This window comes from Thunnus maccoyii, chromosome 7 (assembly GCF_910596095.1).
Source record: "Thunnus maccoyii chromosome 7, fThuMac1.1, whole genome shotgun sequence".
Taxonomy (NCBI): Eukaryota; Metazoa; Chordata; class Actinopteri; order Scombriformes; family Scombridae; genus Thunnus; species Thunnus maccoyii.
In genome coordinates, this window is record NC_056539.1 from 17,613,276 (window position 1) to 17,631,025 (window position 17,750).

The 17,750-nt window shown below is 39.2% G+C and overlaps 4 protein-coding genes across 6 annotated transcripts; 2 read left to right on the forward strand and 2 right to left on the reverse strand.

The window, feature by feature from the left end:
- Nucleotides 1–61: 61 nt before the first annotated feature.
- ctbs (chitobiase, di-N-acetyl-) lies at nt 62–4,700 on the forward strand. Its single transcript, XM_042415996.1, has 7 exons — nt 62–272; nt 1,654–1,792; nt 1,988–2,196; nt 2,319–2,490; nt 2,582–2,679; nt 3,643–3,804; nt 4,187–4,700. The coding sequence occupies exons 1-7, from the start codon at nt 159–161 to the stop codon at nt 4,373–4,375; spliced, it is 1,083 nt and encodes a 360-aa protein (XP_042271930.1). The 5' UTR covers nt 62–158; the 3' UTR covers nt 4,376–4,700.
- Nucleotides 4,701–4,795: 95 nt separating this feature from the next.
- Nucleotides 4,796–10,908, reverse strand: spata1 (spermatogenesis associated 1). 3 transcript variants are annotated; one of them, XM_042415993.1, is made up of 12 exons: nt 9,936–10,908; nt 9,705–9,811; nt 9,045–9,162; nt 8,772–8,825; nt 7,943–8,366; nt 7,241–7,406; nt 7,078–7,138; nt 6,643–6,760; nt 6,436–6,561; nt 5,785–5,960; nt 5,341–5,439; nt 4,796–5,137 (listed from the first exon to the last, which is right to left on the reverse strand). In XM_042415993.1, exons 1-12 carry the CDS (start codon nt 9,993–9,995, stop codon nt 4,988–4,990), a joined length of 1,659 nt encoding a protein of 552 aa, XP_042271927.1. In that variant the 5' UTR covers nt 9,996–10,908; the 3' UTR covers nt 4,796–4,987. The 3 variants fall into 3 exon arrangements, with proteins under 3 accessions (XP_042271927.1, XP_042271926.1, XP_042271928.1); XM_042415992.1 differs by having other exon boundaries at nt 5,341–5,454; XM_042415994.1 differs by lacking the exons at nt 9,705–9,811; nt 9,936–10,908 and having other exon boundaries at nt 5,341–5,454; nt 8,776–8,825; nt 9,045–9,156.
- A 127-nt stretch (nt 10,909–11,035) lies between these two features.
- Nucleotides 11,036–12,642, forward strand: LOC121900072 (guanine nucleotide-binding protein G(I)/G(S)/G(O) subunit gamma-5). Its single transcript, XM_042416003.1, has 3 exons — nt 11,036–11,219; nt 11,408–11,559; nt 12,333–12,642. The coding sequence occupies exons 1-2, from the start codon at nt 11,139–11,141 to the stop codon at nt 11,531–11,533; spliced, it is 207 nt and encodes a 68-aa protein (XP_042271937.1). The 5' UTR covers nt 11,036–11,138; the 3' UTR covers nt 11,534–11,559; nt 12,333–12,642.
- Nucleotides 12,636–17,052, reverse strand: rpf1 (ribosome production factor 1 homolog). The gene is made up of 9 exons (XM_042415997.1): nt 16,708–17,052; nt 16,052–16,108; nt 15,798–15,878; nt 15,613–15,708; nt 15,217–15,370; nt 14,858–14,940; nt 14,057–14,238; nt 13,792–13,918; nt 12,636–13,458 (listed from the first exon to the last, which is right to left on the reverse strand). Exons 1-9 carry the CDS (start codon nt 16,948–16,950, stop codon nt 13,417–13,419), a joined length of 1,065 nt encoding a protein of 354 aa, XP_042271931.1. The 5' UTR covers nt 16,951–17,052; the 3' UTR covers nt 12,636–13,416.
- Between the last annotated feature and the right edge of the window lie 698 nt (nt 17,053–17,750).

Here is a 17,750-nt window from a genome sequence, read left to right on the forward strand (position 1 = left end):
GCTGACTGGATGAAGTTTGTCCCCTGTCGGCCCCCGTACAGACACGAAGCGGATAATGTGATTTGTACTTCCACGGTTGACAGTTCAGAGACCGACTGTTTTTGAGAAGTCCTATTCGGTTTGAAAACGACCTCCTGATCCCCCACCGGCCCCCCAAAATGACCTGGTTTCTTGTGTTTGTATCTTCGGTCATCGTGGTGTGCGGTGCCAGCGTGTGTCCGTGTGAGAGACCCGAGCTGTGTCAGCAGATACACGAAGAGAGAGACTTTGAGGTAGTTAAACTGTTCAGCCTACAACCAGATATGATCATCAACACATAACTGTTCAGTTTAGTGCTTTAACACCCTGCTTACTGTCTCAAAGCTGCTGGTAATTAGTAGTAGCAGTAAATAAGGGAACATATGTGTGAACAGACTAGTGTCAAAGCTGCTGCTGGAGCTCCATGCTGTAAATATATAACTATTATTGACAACTCTACTGAGCTCTTAGCATCAAAATACTTCACCCTGATCAATGATGAATTGATGAATTGATGAATTAAAACACATCATGACAAACGACTTCAAAAGTTTAAAGAACATTTTGAAAAATCGCCACTCTTAACACTTCTATAAATGTATTGGCTGCATAGCAATAAATCAAAATGGATCACATGTTTTTAATGTAAGTTTCAGTTTAAAAATACTGTTCCTCTTTATCCTCTTTGGCTGTGTGTTCTCTGCTTTATGGTGGGGTCATTTTCAGGGGAGGGTTCCTCTTTTTGGGTACATTTTGCCTCTTGTTCAGAGTCTCGTGTTGATTCAACGCTCACATATGAAAGTCATAGTTAACACACCCATTCTGTAGCTGTGCAAATATCTATGTTGAATATTTTATAGATTACAAATCTGACAGGAGACAGTTTGATATTGTGCACTGGTTTGGTTTACTGTCACCTCTGAATGGAGCCATTGTTAATGTTATGAGCTTCACCTGTGTTTTTGTTGTGAGTTTAAATGTCTGCACTGAGAAATGTCTATTGTTATTCAACCCAATGTAACTAACATCACCTTTGTAGCTGTAAATGTATTCGTGATGAAGTTTCCTCAAAGTCTTTTTTTTCAGGAAGTGTTCAAGTTTATATAGCCTACACACTTCATTTAGTAACATTTTATTTGCACACAAACAAAGAAACATGTTCAGGGTCCTAGAATACTGTATATAAAACATGCTTTCATCCATTGTATCTCTATTTAAAAAATGAATTTTCCAAAACTTGTTATTCCACATTTTGAAAAAAGGTTGTGGAAATATTTTGGAGCACATTTTTCAAATTTTATGTAATTTTCGAGTATTTTTATGACCATGTGAACCATGTTTCCAACTGCAGAAAGAATAATTGGACAAGCTAAATGTATCGACAAAACTGGCCTAACTGAGAGTAAATGGGGTGTGAATAGATGTAAAACCAGGCTGTCATCTTTGCCCGTTAGCGGCTAACAAAGTTTGTGGTCAGATAAAGAGAAGCGAGACTGACCCCTCCCCCCGCCGCTCCGTCTCACACGTTTCCTTTTTGTGAATTTATCAATAAAAAATGCACAGGGATACTATTAAGTATGAATAGGAGCAGGTAATCCTACATTCACGTTTCTGTGTGTTTCTCTCTGTGTCCAGGTGTTTGTTTTTGACGTGGGCGGAAAGACATGGAAGTCTTACAACTGGAGCATGGTGACGACAGTGGCAACATTTGGAAAATATGATGCTGAACTCATGTGTTATGCTCATTCCAAAGGAGCGCGGGTAGTCCTCAAAGGTAGGACTTCACAACAGAATGAAGTCATTTGACTGAGTTTAGTTGTTTGTTCTTACTTTAATTTACAAAGTTTAAGAGCTAAAGAGTCACTTTTTATCCTATTTCTTGCTTGTTCAGTCAACAGTTCATGTACTCATTGTTCTCATTGTTCTCATTGTTGTCATCATCTCTCTTTTTCAATGTTGATGAGAAAAGGTGATGTTCGCCTCTCGTATATTGTGGACCAAGACAACAGGACGGCGTGGATAACGGAGAAGGTCAAATTGGCCAAGAGTCAGTTTATGGATGGGATCAACATAGACATTGAACAAGCAGTAGAACAGGACTCGCCAGAGTACCTTGCTCTGACAAACCTGGTCAAAGAGACCACTGAGGCTTTCCACAGGGAGATCCCAGGTTCTCAGGTGAAATAAAATATTAATGTTAAATAAAAAATGTTTTGACAATATCACTCTGAACAGGAGCAGGCTTGACAGTACATAAAGTCTAATAAGCCCTCCCTAACCTGCCTAACCCTGATCTCTAGGTCTCATTCGATGTTGCCTGGTCACCTAAATGTATCGACAAGCGCTGCTATGATTACGTCACCATCGCCGAATCCTGCGACCTGCTGTTTGTGATGTCCTACGATGAGCAGAGCCAGATCACAGGGGACTGTATCGCAATGGCAAATGCTCCGTTCTCTCAAACACTCAATGGTTTGTTGACTAGTTGTGTGGTAACAAGTGAGTAGAAATCAGCTCACTACTAATGACCTCTTTATTAATAGATGTTTGTCTGTCTTTCCAGCCTATGATCAGTATTTGAATCTGAATATTGATCCAAAGAAGCTGGTGATGGGTGTGCCATGGTACGGCTATGACTACCCATGCCTCAACCTTTCCCAGGTAAGTATTTAAATGCTACACAGTTTAAATGTTTGTTTTTGCATGTTTTTAAAGGATCATTTTGATGATATTCTTAATTTTTCTTCTTTCCAACAAATCCCATGACCAAAACTAAAAATGAACTGCTAACCTGCCAACAGGTATTGTCTGTGCATCCAAAACCTGATAAATATTATTTCTTTGTGCCTCTGAGCTCCATTATTGTCCAAAAACTATTAGAAACACTGGTGATTGGTGAGCCACTGTTTTACCGGGTGACATTATATTACGATGAACACAGGCGCTGTAGTTTGTTTTAATTCAATCCCCCATATACTGTCAGTTACTCACCAACACATAAAATGTGTATTCATGTGCATCTGAAAATAGTCCCCTAGAAATGCACTACTTACTCCTGTTTGACTAATGTTTGCTAAAAGCTACAGTGCCCAGCTGTTTTACTATTATTAAACCTTTTTTTGAAAAGGAAACCAAAATATATTTGTGACCCGTTTTTTAAGATTTACATCTTCAGGAGGAACAAACAGGCTCGGGGCTGAGAGCCATTGGGAGGGTAGGAAAGTTGGAAAGCACTGAGAGACGGACTAAGACGTTATTTTTGGTCTTTTATGGGATTTGTTGACAATAAGAAAAAACACCTCATTCTTTATTGCATTTTAATTGCCTTTGTGTTTGAAATATACTATGTGAATGAACTTGCTATGCCTTAAATAAGAAATGCAATGACACAATATTCACAGTGAAATTACTTAAAGCTATCCACAGTTAAACAGTACACACTTTATTTTAGCCTTTTCTCCCCATGTCTCATTTCTTTACCTAGCATATATCTGAAATGTTTTATATTTTTGTCCTCCAAGTGTTGTTAAATCCAAAGCACACTACTACTATTATTTATACTTATTGTATTGTTCTCTCTCAAGTGTAAATACAGATAGTCATTCATGTCTTCTCCTATACCAGGAGGGAATATGTTTTATTCCCAAAGTCCCTTTCCGTGGAGTCCCTTGCAGCGATGCAGCTGGAATACAGAAAAAATACAGCTGGATCATGCAGCAGGTCAAAAGCTCGTTGTCCGGCAGGCTGTGGGACAGCAAGCAGCAGGCTCCCTACTTCAATTACAAGGTAGGTAAACTTATATTTCAAGTCTTAATCCTGTTTTAATTAGGTTAAAAATATCCAAATATGTTTGAGTAAGATGTGGCATTGTTGTAACAAAGTGGGAACCCCTTTAGCGAATGATTTGTTTTTCTGTCAGCTTGACTATTATCTCCAAAGTCCCAATAAATTACACTTCAACAAATCAGGCAGGCATTTCAGCGAGAGCTATTCATCTGGAGTGCTGGCGTCCACCCGAGCTACCATAATGTCACTTCCCAAACAAAACAAATCGCCCTTTGAAACAGCAATAAAACATTCCCATTGAATGCCTTCAGGGAGGGTTTTACCACAAGTTGGTGCCATCATCCGTTCTCATTTTCTTGTCAATCACCTGCATTTTCCTCAGGACCAGGAAGGAAAGATTCACCAGGTTTGGTATGACGACCCGGAGAGTATCTGTCCCAAGGCGGACTTGGTGAAATCTAAAGGTTTGAGGGGCATTGGCATGTGGAATGGAAACATCTTGGACTACAGCGATGATCCTGTCGCCAAGCAGCAGACCGCAATGATGTGGAATGCCCTCTTAGGATGCTAGCTGGGATACACTTACACCGCTGCAGAAATGTACACCACCCCTGAACCCACTGCTGTTTGTTGCTAAGTCAATATATCCCTTTGTAGCAGTAACGGGGTGCGACTTTGGGGATGCATACTTGCACTTCGGAGTTTATTGTGGCTTTTATTGCTGTTGTCTTTGAATGTAGACATTCCACCGGGCTAAATGAAATGACTGTGATTCTCTGAAAAGGATGATCTTTTTAATGTGATGAACACAAATAGCTTTTTTTTTGATTGACTGATATTGAGCTTACTGAAATTTGTGCACTTTATTTTTCATAAATAAAACATTTTCTGATAAATTTGTCAGTTATTGAAGTTACACAGCCAGTTAAACATTTTAGTTTTAGCTTTCTTCTATCAGCAACAAGCTTAAAGCACCTGAGGATCAAACATCAGACACCAAAAAACAAAACTCGGGTACAAAACAGCCATGTTGAAAAGATAATAAAAGAATAAAAAACAAACATAAATTTTCAGTCACTTAAGTCATTTTTCATTTACTCTCCTGAAAAATTTGCCAGAGCAGAATCCATTTGTCCCAGCATAGAAATGCCAGACAACAGTTTACAGTTTTGTTCATACTGAACTAGATGGAGCTACTTTGAACTTGTGGTTTGTCCCGTGTGGTATTTCGAAAGCCCAGAGAGGCCACAGGTCCAGGATGAGATGACTGGCTCTTCTTCTGGGCCAGCTCAGCCTTCAGCGCCCTCAGCTCTGTGGCTGCCTGTTTCCTCAACTACACAGCCATTCATGGAAAAATAACATGGTAAGTGAATGTAGTATATTCCACAACAAACACTGACCTACCCTCAAGTGCTCAGTGAGTGACGACTACTGTCCTCATGAAAAATAATGTTCAAATATCTCTTTACCGACTAATTCATCAGCCGTTTTTTTTTTTAAATTTTATCTTTGGTTATTAAAACATTTTGATCTTACTTTGATCTCTGTTACCAGCTTCATCTTGGCATCCTCTACCTTCCTCTTCAGGTTGTCAATCTCATGGCTCTCTGTCATGATCTGAATGATGAGCTCATTCTGAAAACACATAATCTTACATTCAGTTATTCACATGAATTCTGTGGTTTAAGATGAGAAAAAAACTTGCAGAAAATAGTTTGTACAATGCTTGATATGTGTTTATTGACTACACTATCATTCATGCTGAAGAAACAAGCTATTCATCACACAATTGACAATTCAAAATATCACTCAGTGATACAAACGTTATACGTTTTTGGTAACTATATAAAAATGAGGCTCCATCTATTACAGAATAAAAAGCAGAAAAAGGTTAAGCAGTCATTGGAGAAATTAACCAGACATACTTTCCCTACCTTGTAATATAGACAGTACATATAATAACTAATAATTAGATTTTACCTTTATAGAAGATCGGCCCTGCCTTCTTGGCTTGCCTCTGTTGTCTCTGGCGTGGAGCTGGTGCAAGAGTTTGTTGTAAAATGTCTCCAAGTCTTGCCGTACATTTCTCAGATTGTCCTCCAGTGGTGCTGTGGCCTTCTTGGTGTCAAAATATTTCTTTTTCCAACTGTCACGTGCTTTAAGATCATGGGGAAGAAAAGAGCAGCCACAAAATTCAGTTAGTTGTGCCAACTTTGACCTTTTTTGTGCACTGTGATATAGGAATGGGGATTCATCAGGGGTCCTTCTGCTATCCAAACTGAGCTACCAGTCAGAGGTTTTGCACTAGAATAATTAAGTCTAAAGGGTGTTTAAGAACTCTATATCATTACTGTCATGTGAAACTGTCCAAAAATATAAACCTTTGGTTAAACAAGTTAAACCAACAGGCACTCTGAGTTTATCCAAAGTGATTTGGAAGGTGACTAAAGCTAATTTTGGCTGCAATATTTGAAAATCTTAAGGCAGCACTATCAGGAACAATTTACAAAAGGGGTTCTTCATTGACTGTTAAATGTGTTCACACCTTGCTGGGAAATTGAAGAACTTCTGATTATTCAACATTTTTAACATAACATTTTGCTTTTTATTGTACGGTATTTTTTTGCCCACCTTGGTTCCTGCGGTGTCTGTTCTGGGCCAACAGGTCTTTCCCCTTTCTTAACAACTCTTGCCTCGTCCACTCCAGCTGTTTTCTCTCCTCTCTCACCAGCTTGATTTCCTCGATTAGTTCCTCTCCTTGCAGAGACAAACTGTGTCAGTTGCATTCAAAAACAATGATTATTTATCCTGGGTATCTGTGACAAAGTGACAGCTTACTGTTTGTCTGAAAGATAGGAGAGGCAGCAGATTTCTTTGCAGCCGAGGCCAGGTCTAGACCCGGAGGTGGAGAAGTACACCGAACAGGCCGAGACAACACAGCCAGACTTTCTGTCACCTTAAAAACAGGCAATAAATACAACATTCATCTGAATAGATTTTCATGGACTTGCTGGATTCATGTTCTTTGTTCACCTCAAATACCTCAAACACTCCACCGGACCCACCTGCTGGCAGTGGAATTTGAACTAATCACTACACCAAATAACTTGCAAGAAACTGATCAATCCCTGCTCGTTTTAAAGGCCCTGTGTAAAACTTTACAGAACAACCTTTCTTGAAGGTTAACGTTGACGAGAAAAGGCTGGAGTAGACATGCTGAGATCTGTTAAAGAATGCTGACACATACAGATGTAATGTAATGTCTTATATTACCTCACTTGTTGGTTTATTCCTGGTAGATTTAAATGTGTGTGCATCTTTTGATTTCCCAAGCCTGCAAACAGACACTGTTATGATTAGTTGTCATATTATTCACTGTGGAGAACAACTATGGTGCACAGTAAAGCTTCAGCTCTGTGTTCTGGCTACACAGTACCCGTCTGTGAGGGACAAGCCTGAATCTCTGTCCTCCAGGGACTCGGCTACTCCTGAATCTCTGGCCGCTCTGTTTGGTCTGTGGTAGTGTGTCTTCTTTCTGCTGCTTTCTTCTTCCTTTGGCAACTCTTTCACTCGAGCTGCATCAGCTTCACACAGTCGTAAAGCTGTGGTTATAAAGCAAATAAAGAGCTTAGTATCATCATAAGAGATCTTGAAGATTTGTTTTTAGAAATGCTAAAAAATCCACTGTGAAGAGGCTGGGTGGAAGATGCAACATTTTCCACTGATGTACCAAATCATACAATGCCAGTTTATCATTTTGAAGCTAAAATATGGACCTTTTTCCCATAAAACAAATAAAATCATGCATATATAACTTAAATAAACACCAGTTTGTGTTTGTATTCCTATCCAAGACCCTCTGTTACCTTAAATTGTCTATTAGGACATTTGGTAAAATGATAATTGCACTGAATTGCTATTTCATTTTCACATTTCCAATTTTTTTGTGCTTGGGTGTAGCTGTTGGCTGGAGGCCTCCAAACAAGTGCAAGAATGGCTGTGTTAGCAATCTGCTCCTTCATCACATGTGATAACTGCACAGCTCATCAAGATGAATGATAAATGTCTGAGCAGGAACTTGTACAACTAAACTGGATAATTCATTCCTTGCCTCAGTGCACGAGTATTTATTTTTTACCTTTATTCTGTGAAACGGGCAGCGCTGCCCTTTGATTGTGTGACTTTCTCGGGCAATGCTCCTGCTCTCCCCAGTCAGGCTTGGTGGAGGAGAGAACCTCCGCTTCATTTTCTCCCTCTGCCTCCAAAGAGCTGTAGCTTCGCTCCTCCTCCTCTCCCTCCTCCTCCTCATCTTCTTCTTCTTCTTCTTCTTCCTTCTCGTCCTCCTCTTCCAGGCTGGGGGTGGGAGGTGGTTGATGGGAACACTGGGTGATATGCGGGAATTTAACAGGCTCCTTTGTCCTTGCTGGCAGGCCGCACGTCTTGGGAGGGTAATATGTCTGGTGGTCTGAGGAGCTGCTGCTGGTGTCTGGGGTGAGAGACTGGGAGTAAACACTGCTGTCGTTCTCCACAGCAGGCAGCAGGTAAAGCTCCGGCTGCGCGGCCTGCCGACAAGAGACGGCAACACATTACCAGTACTGACAGCTGAAGATATCTAATAAACAAAGAACATTTGCAAGAATTTAACTGAAATTCAGAACAACATGTTGGGACAAAGTTAAAGCTAATAGTGACACAAGTAGAGGATGAACACGGCAAAAACATACATTTGTAATCCAACTGCTGTGACTGAGAGCACGAGAGTGTATTTGGGTTTTTAGACATTTTAAAAAACCTGAAATACTATTCTTCATTATATAAGATCTCACTAAAAATGTAAGACAATGTAATAACATTGTAACTGATTTTTTTGTCAGTGATATGTACGTATGAAACCGTGCCTAAGAGACACTTGTCAACTTTAGGAAAATAAAAGTTCAGTGCAAATATGGAATCTGGATTCTACATACATACGGTGGAGCGAATGTTTTCACTTTTAGATCCCTCTCCTGTTTGCTTTTGACCTGTAACACCAGAGAAAATGTGGTTGTTGTAAGAAGCAAGGCAGTAAAAACTGTGCTTTCTCTCTCTCACACACACATACAAGCTTTACATCCTTTAGTGTAGCCTGCTTGAATAGTGAACTTGTTAATCAAACTGTCTGCATTGTTTCTCTCTACTGTCTTGCCTGGTGAAACACAACCAGCTATAGAAAACAGCACTAAACAGCCAGCTGCACTCACCAGAGCCAAACTGCGCCCCACACATTTCAGGAAGGAGAATTTGTCGATGCTCCTTTCGGCTCCAAGAAGAGCTCCCAGCTCACTTCTCAGAGTTTTCAAGGTGATATCAGGATGAACCCTAACAACAAGATTTTAGATAACTGAACTGTAAAACAATACATATGCATAAGATTATTTGTTTTACATTATGTTTGCAGTGTGATAACACAGGAGAAACCAACACTGAACAGTTTGATTAGTCGGACCAATCACAGTCTAAATACTGAAAATGATAAGTATACAGTTGAATAATAGGTAAATAACACTGAATGTGTCTGACAGCTGTGGTTACTTTGCAGATTAAGACTGTTCATGTTTAATATAGAAAAAGTTCATATGATGCATTTCTATAGTCGTAACAAGCCAATAAACCAGTATATAATACCACCTTGACCAGCAATACATTATTTTGCTTACATGTTGCAACGATAACACCCCTTTGTTTTTACTAAAATGTATGAACACTGAGATCTGCAAGTCTTAAATTTGGTCTTTTAGCCATCTGTTCACGATGAAGATGTGTAACCTTTGCATGTATGCAGCTACATTACAATTCAGTACAAATTCTTGCCATCCTCTGAGTTTGATATGAATAAATTCAAACGTTTCCAGTAGTTTCACCTGATGAAGCCAGCAGATATGAAGCTCTCTATGGCTTCAGCGGGGACTTTATTCAGCTTTACATTCCACTGGTCATCTGGCACATAAAGCACATGAAGCTCCACAAACTAAACACATGAAAAACATTTGGAAAAAAAAAATCTGACAACTTGAAAATGACTGCAAATGTTTGCTTCATCAAAATCCCAGTAGTAAACAAATTTGTCTTCTGTGATGCATACATTTTCTCACCTTACAACTGGTCGGTCTTCTATCCTCAGGATATCTCACTGACTCACACGAAAGCTCCATTATTATCAGTCCAGTTCAGCATACGAAGAAGCGGAGAGAAGCAGATTCCCGTTACGTTTATTTGCAGGAGGCCTTGTTTTTTTGTTTTTTTGTTGTTTTTTTTTTGCCTGGTGAAGGCGGTACTGCTAAGTAACAATCTCGTGTAATCAGACACAGTCAGTCGGCCAGTGGAGTTTCTTTTATGAGAGTGCCAGCACTGGTTGCTCTGGTGCTGATGATGACAACTGCTGCAGGAAGAAGGCGCTTATCTCATCAACTGGCATTTAATTAATTTGATTGATTATGCAGTTATAATAGTTTTTTTTTTACCCTTAAGAAGTAATGCGTGTTTTGTTTTGTCTTAGTTTTTACCCCACAGTGTGAAAGTTACAACTGGCTTTTTTCTTTTACATTTTCTTGCTTTAAAAAATTTGAAATGAAGGAATTGCCCATTATAAATACATTTGTTGCGTTTTATTTTGTAGTATATTGTATACAAATTAATGCTACTTAATTAAATTCACCTATTTTATTGATAACAGTCACGATTTTATCTCGATTTCAGAGACCACTTGTCACATGGTACAGTGTGTTGTCACATTTTCACCACTAGAGGCCGCAATTTCTATTCAATGATGTAACGTTCATGTACTCTGGCAGTTGTAATTCTGTAAGACGAGAATTGTTTTTCTAGTTATTTTCCTTTTCTTTTTTGTTTTTCCTCTCCGAAACTCAGTCGTGTTTCCGATGTGAATTACAGAGTGGAAGAGACCACATAAACTACATCGGCAAAACAGATATAGAAGACACATTTCGGCAAATAAAATAACCAAATCATGAGCTATGTTAAAGCTATGCTTTTCCCCCGTACTACTCTCAGTTTATGGGGTAAATGATTGAGTTAATTTCCGAGCTAAAATAGGCTACTTTCATTAATAAGTAAGCGTTATCATTTGGCGCCTTTTCCATAGAAAATAACGTTCAAAAACAGTTCCTAGTTGAACCTGCCGAGTTTACGGGCTTCCCATGAAGGCAACGATGGCGGACACTCCTTTAAATAAAACCGGAAACTCCGCGTAAAGGAAGAAGTAGTTAGCTGGCTAATTATTTGTAAAAGTTTAATACTCATCGCTATTAAGACTAAAGTCTCTCAAAACCACAAGAATGTCGGGATCATCCAACATCGTAGCGATGAAGAAAATCGTCCAACAGTTGCGCCTTGAAGCGGGCATAAACAGAGTTAAGGTAACGGTTGGGATCGTTACGGTTACTCTTTCAGGGCGTGTGTTGTTTCTCGGGCATTTGTCGCCGGTTTCGTTTTTTTTTAGCTTAATAACAAAGCTGTCACCCAGGGGTTTTGCTCTACACTGAAAACACACTGTTTTCTGTACGTTAACGTCACGGTTGTCCTGGGCTCTGTTGTCTCTCCACAGGTGTCGCAGGCCGCGGCGGACCTGCAGCAGTTCTGCCTCCAGAACGCCCAGCAGGACCCTCTGCTCACCGGCATGTCGTCCAGCAACAACCCGTTCAGACCGCAGAAAGTCTGCTCTTTCCTATAGCGCCGACATACTGACCGCCTTCCTCTGTGAGTACCACAGAAGTTATCATTCTCAAAATGTGCTCTATTTATTTCATTCTACTACATACTCCGACCATTTTTAACCACACTGGTTTTTAATCACACTGATCAATAAGTCAATATACTGCGCACATATTCACTGTGTACACTGCTACTTAACATCTAAAACGTTTGTATCATTAAATTACTTTTACTATTTACAAAAACCCTTTCCTCTAGTTTGATAGTGAAATACTCAATCTAACCTAACATGTTTATGGCTGTATCACTTTATACACATTTCCCTAGAATTCATTATACATTTGAAAACGTTTAGATCTTGACTAGAACTTAAAGTAGTATTGACAGTTTCAACAATGTTTGACTGCAAGACATGAAGTTTTAAAATAACACCTACTGATGAATCTGGCAGAGTCAAGAGGCAGAAACAGGAGCAGCTCCATTTATCTTCCCATCAATATTTGGCCAGATTTTTTTATTTTTTTTCTAGGCATGTCACTTAACTTTCAAATTAACTCCTAATTAAAATGAGAAATCTTCATGGGAGGGGGAGGAACGGCAAAGAAGCGGTTAAAGATGTATTCCAACATCCTTGTTTCTGTTTTGCAGCCACATTATCTGTGGAACCTGGAGAAAAAAATGAGCCAGGCAGATTAAATTTTCTGCTGTATAGCTGGATTCTATTTTTTATAAGTTGTAACTTTGAGATGACTTATGTACTGTGACTTGAGTAAAATGCTGTGCAATCACAAAAACAAATGCATGTAACATTTCCACAGGTTTTGGACAATGCAGTGCCTTGTGGACCTGGGCTGCAGGACCTGCACCATGGACTGGAATCGCCTCAGGAGTGTTAGGGAATATGGGGACATACAACTAACTTAACTGTTTTTTTTTATTTTTACCTCTGTAAAACGTCATGAGGACACATTTCCAGGTGCTGTTGTAGCACTAAAAATGTCTTAACTGACTTGTGTAGAATTAACTAACGATATCACACACACACACACACTCACACGTGCCTTTTTGAATTGTACATTTTTCATGCCTGATTGCGAGAATAAATAAATGTTATTTCCACATTTTAAACTTGCAGCCATGTTTTATTAAAATGAGAATATACACATTTAGACACTCATCCGTAATCATTTTTGAAAATCCTGTCATACAAAAGCAGCTGCACTGTAGATACAATTCTAACCATTTACTTAGCTACTGTTGCTGTTCCTTTTGTCATTTACACAGGTCAGGATGCAGCAGATATGTGTGTCTGCATGCTCAACAGACCAATATTAGTAACTGTATGTTCAATATGATGAATAGGAAGAGCACAATCTGATTTTCAGATCCATTTTGGGCTACATCCATAGAGATACAATTGATAGAAACTGCACATCTGTCAATACAATTTACACACAAGCAGGCAGGTCAGCGTTTTCAAGTCCACAGGATTCATGTGGAGTGCCTTTATGTCCCATCTGGTGTCTCCCAGCTGATAGAAAAGTCTCCAGTGTGGGCTACAGGCTCCAATCCTCAGCTGAACCTTCAGCCCTGACGTGCCCATAAAACATGTCAAAAGATTAAGGGTGGAGCTAGATAAGTACTGGAAATACAGGTTTATAAAAGTCATTTTCAGGAAAAACGTGAATATGTAGCAACACAGTTGAGTAAAAATCCAGTTGTCTCTGTCAAATTTGTAATTGTGCTGAGAGAACAAGTGTAACTGTTGCCACTAGTTGTCCACAAAGAATCTGCAACATCCACTATGAAGTCCATTTGTGTAAAGCCACAAACAGCTGGAAGATGTTGGATAACAGATGAGGTTGCCTTGTCCGACCGCAAAAGCTGGCGGTTGTTCTGCATTCAGAGCTGGAACTTCCGTCTGCAGGCATCCATCTCATGGCGCTGGGAACACAAAAAGACAATTAATAAATTTTACAAAAAAAGTCTGAAACATTACACCAATATCAAGTCACATTTAACAAGTACTTTTAACATTGCTAAATGTTGCTAAAGTTAATTGCAATCATTTTTGAACAGCTGAAAAGCGTGGCAAATTTAGGAAAATGTCAAAAGTGTGTCCACTGCGCATGTGGCATGACAAGAGTTTTATTGGAGCATAGAAACTACCACATGCTGAAAAACTGTCTTTATATTGTTCTCATATTAACTCCATTAATTCCATCATCGTAGCTCTTCTGCCAGCTCAAAGAGAAGCATCAGTGCTGACAGACTCACCTTCAGGACCCACTCGTACTCGCCGAACTTTGAGTCGAAGGTGCCTTTCTGTAGAGAGCGGAGTTTGAGGGTGAAGCGAGGTCCCAGCTCCTGAATGCCAACTTTCTTCTCATTCTTGAAGATGTACCTTTAGATATGCAAAAAAAATGTTTGTTTGGACTTCTAAATTCAAGATAAACTTTCTTGAAAAACGTGTGCAAAAGGAGGGTTATATCAGTTCGCATCATGTCCAGGTTCAGTCACACTTTGCAGCAGAAATGCTCACCTGTGGAATCTGAAAAAGATGAAGTCTCTCTGGTTGTGGAAGGTGGCGACCTGCCGGCCAACAAACTGAGGGTCTTGTGGAAAAAGGGCAGCTAAAAGCCGGCCGATGCTGTGGCCCAGACGTGTGGAGAAGTTGTTTAGGATCACCTCTGGAGAGTGTTCAGTTGGATCCTTACCTCGTCTCTACAGACAAAGAAAATGATAAAATTGTTTGCAAAAAATTAAAATTAGTCGGGAAATCCAGCTACTCTGAGGGATGCAAATAGTGGTTTGATTAATAAAAACAATGATTGGTCACTATGCTCATCCAAGACTTGGTTCCAGAGCAAGACAACTTGAGAAATACTGTCAAGAATGCTATAACATTTAGCACAGCTGATCATAAATACATCTAGAGTGATGACAGTGTGCAAATCAGCAACTTCACTATGAAAGCTGGATTTCTCAGCCACTGTGTCCGGCTGTTTGTGGTCAGAAAAAAGTACCAGCACGTAAGCCGACACAAAAATGCTGAATTATCTATTTCTAGATGTGTTGAATACATGAAGTACATCACAACATGAACTAAGACAGCTTAGGAGTTCTTCAGAAGCTAATTGTTTCTCCCCACTTTCCACTTTTTGAGCTAAACCACACAAAGTACTGCATGGACCTACATTATCTCTTTATAAGCTTTAGAAAGATGTCATATAAACTCATTATTGTTATTATTATTACTATTATTATGTTATTACTTATTTCCACCTTACTACAAAGACAGATAAAAACTAACAGGGAAAAATGTTTGGATTTATCTACTTGCCTTTAGCTCCTTACGTAGTCGAACACTGCTGATCTTGAAGTGAGCAGTCGGCCCGTCGGGTAGGTGACAGAGAACCATACCATCTTAAAAGTCACAGTTAAGGAGGCTGATGTTACACTGTACAGTCCAAATGGAAAACATGGACCTTCATCTTTCATCCACTGAGGTTTTATCTCTGAGTCTCTGAAAGAATGTGAGTCTTAAAGTTTGGTAAAAAGTATCAAAATGTCATGTTTTAAACAGAATTCTCATTCATGATCAAAATTACAGCAATGGAATAAATTGTGGATAATATGAAGCAATCTAGAGCTCTATGTATCATCCTTTCACGCCCCTGACACAGGTGTCTTGGAGGATACTGGGTATTTTGCGGTCCTCGTTGATCACCATGAGGTACGTGAAGTTCCTGGCGACGCACTGGGGAATGACCCTCTTCAGGGCCAGACCTCTTCTGTAGTACACGTGTGCGTTTGGGATTACTGTGGCCAGCTGCTCGCAAAACCTCACCGTCCTCTGCAAGAAAGGACAAACTATTAATTCTTTCTAAATCTAAAAAAAAAAAAAAAGCTTTCATGCATAAACCATCATATCAAGTAAAAACACAAAGTGTGGCAGAAATAAAGAAAACAAATGGACCATTATAATTTAAACAGATCTAAAATAATTTCCTGCATGTTTGCTGATATCCAACATTATTAAGCTGATAGAGTCTGTCAAGTGATAAAGACACATATAGTCGAGCAGCAGCCACTCACCCCTCTGGGTCTGTCTGATGTCGTGATGAGCACTTTAGGGTTTGTCAGTCCATTAAAGTAGGCAGAAAATTCATCTGTTCCCTCATCAAAAGCCACCTGTTAATGACAGAAAAACACACAGATGAACACAAATTCATCACAGATATTACCCGAGATAGTCTGATCTCAGCCAAAAACAGCCGTACCTCTTCATCTTCTGGGTCGACTATGGTTTCGTCGTACACCCTCTGGTTTTCTATCGTCTTGGGGACTTCTTTTGGTGGAGCCTACATTAGGAACGGAATAAAATAAAAACATGAATACCAAACATAAATGCTGTTACCTTGTTTAACGTGAAAAAAACCAAACAAACAATCTATTCATATGACCCCACATAGTAAATGTGAGTCTGACTGTTAATGGCAACATTTGGGACAAGATACCAAGAAAAAAACCTCACCTTGTCACCTAAAGCCTCTCTTTCTTTTTTCTTCTTTTTCTTGAGCTGCATCTTTTGCTGAAATATGAAGACAGACAAAATATTAACATCAAAACTCCAAGAGAGTTTACATTTACTGTAGTACTGAGAGCTCAATCTCTTTTTGTTTTGTTTAATCACTTACTCAGTATTTTATAAGCTGATCATATGTATTGTTTTTAAAACCATCATATGTAAAGGAACCATAGTTTTCAGATAAGTGTAGTGGAGTAAGAAGTACATTAATTGCCTCTGAAATGTAGCAGAGTATAAAAAGTAGCATAACATTGAAATAATCAAGTACAAAATTACCTTAACATTGTACTTAAGTACAATCTTTGAGAAAACGTACTTAGTTACTTTCAACCATTGATAAGTGTGGACTGAGTAATAGAAAAACACTCAGTATTACACAATACAATACAATCCAACAGCACCAAAAACAGTCTCCAAAATGACCAAAAAGTTGAATCAACACTTCTAAAACAATTTCAACAAAACTTGCACTTTATGTCCTTGATGAATATGGGACTTGTTTCGGGTTTCTGTATAAACCTGCACGAGTTTTATCTGGATGTAACAAACAAAGTGTTGTTTACTTGCTAATGTCATCTCTACATATTGTGAATGTGTATCACCTTTCTTTTCTCCTGCTTCAGTTTCATGAACATGAGGTGTCTCCGCTGTTTGTTCTTGATTTCAGACACACTGAAGGTGGGGGGGAAGGCAGCTTCAGCTGACTCGCTCTTCTCCATCTTCTCCTCTTTCTGCTCGACACCGCTGCTCTCTGCATCTTCTGCTGTCTTCTTCTTTGTCTTCTTGTTCTTCTTTTTCTTACCTTTGCTGTCTGTCTGGGTCACGGGGACCTCTTTGATATCCATCTTGTGTCAGATGTCTGTTTTGGCAGATATTTTCACGTGTGCTGCTGCTTCTTTGCTCATGTGCTCACATCCGGGTTATAAAGGAAGTGACTGATTTTGGGTCGTCGGTGGGAATGTGTGACACCTAGTGGTGAGGAGGAGATAGAGAGGGAACAGATATCCGGGACAATTTTCAAAGTTTGTCTTGAAACAAGGGTCAGGTCCCAAATGAACATTGAAATACGTTTTTCTTGCCATAATCATTCCTCCTGTTCATAATACTCTTACAATGTAAGTGATGGGGTCTAAAATCCAAAGTCCTCCTTCTATGCAAAATGTATTTAAAAGTTTAGCTAAGTAAGCTAATATGAAGCTTCAGCCGTCCTAATTAGTCAAATCAAGTAGATATCTTTCGACATTACAGTCTTTTTTAGTGCACCAGTGAAAAACTTGTTTGCTTATTTATTTCTTCACTTGAATGTTGGACCCTCACAGAATTATTTATGTATGTAAGAACATTTGAGAAGGTAATTTAACTTTTTTGTGGAAAGAAAACATATAAGACAAGAACCTATATGACCACGGTAACCCAGTGCAAAGAGGCTAACAAGTAATTCAGGTAATATCAATAATGTCAGACACTAAACCGATTCATGGCTAATAGTACATGGGACAAATATTTATAAGAAAACCACAGTTTGAGTTGGTTAAGATGATCACTTTTGCCTAGAAATTTTAAGTGGTTAAAGTTGATTCATCATCTTCTTATCTAATTTTCTCTAATACTGTTAACACTGAGCTGAGAGAGAGGGTGAATTGAA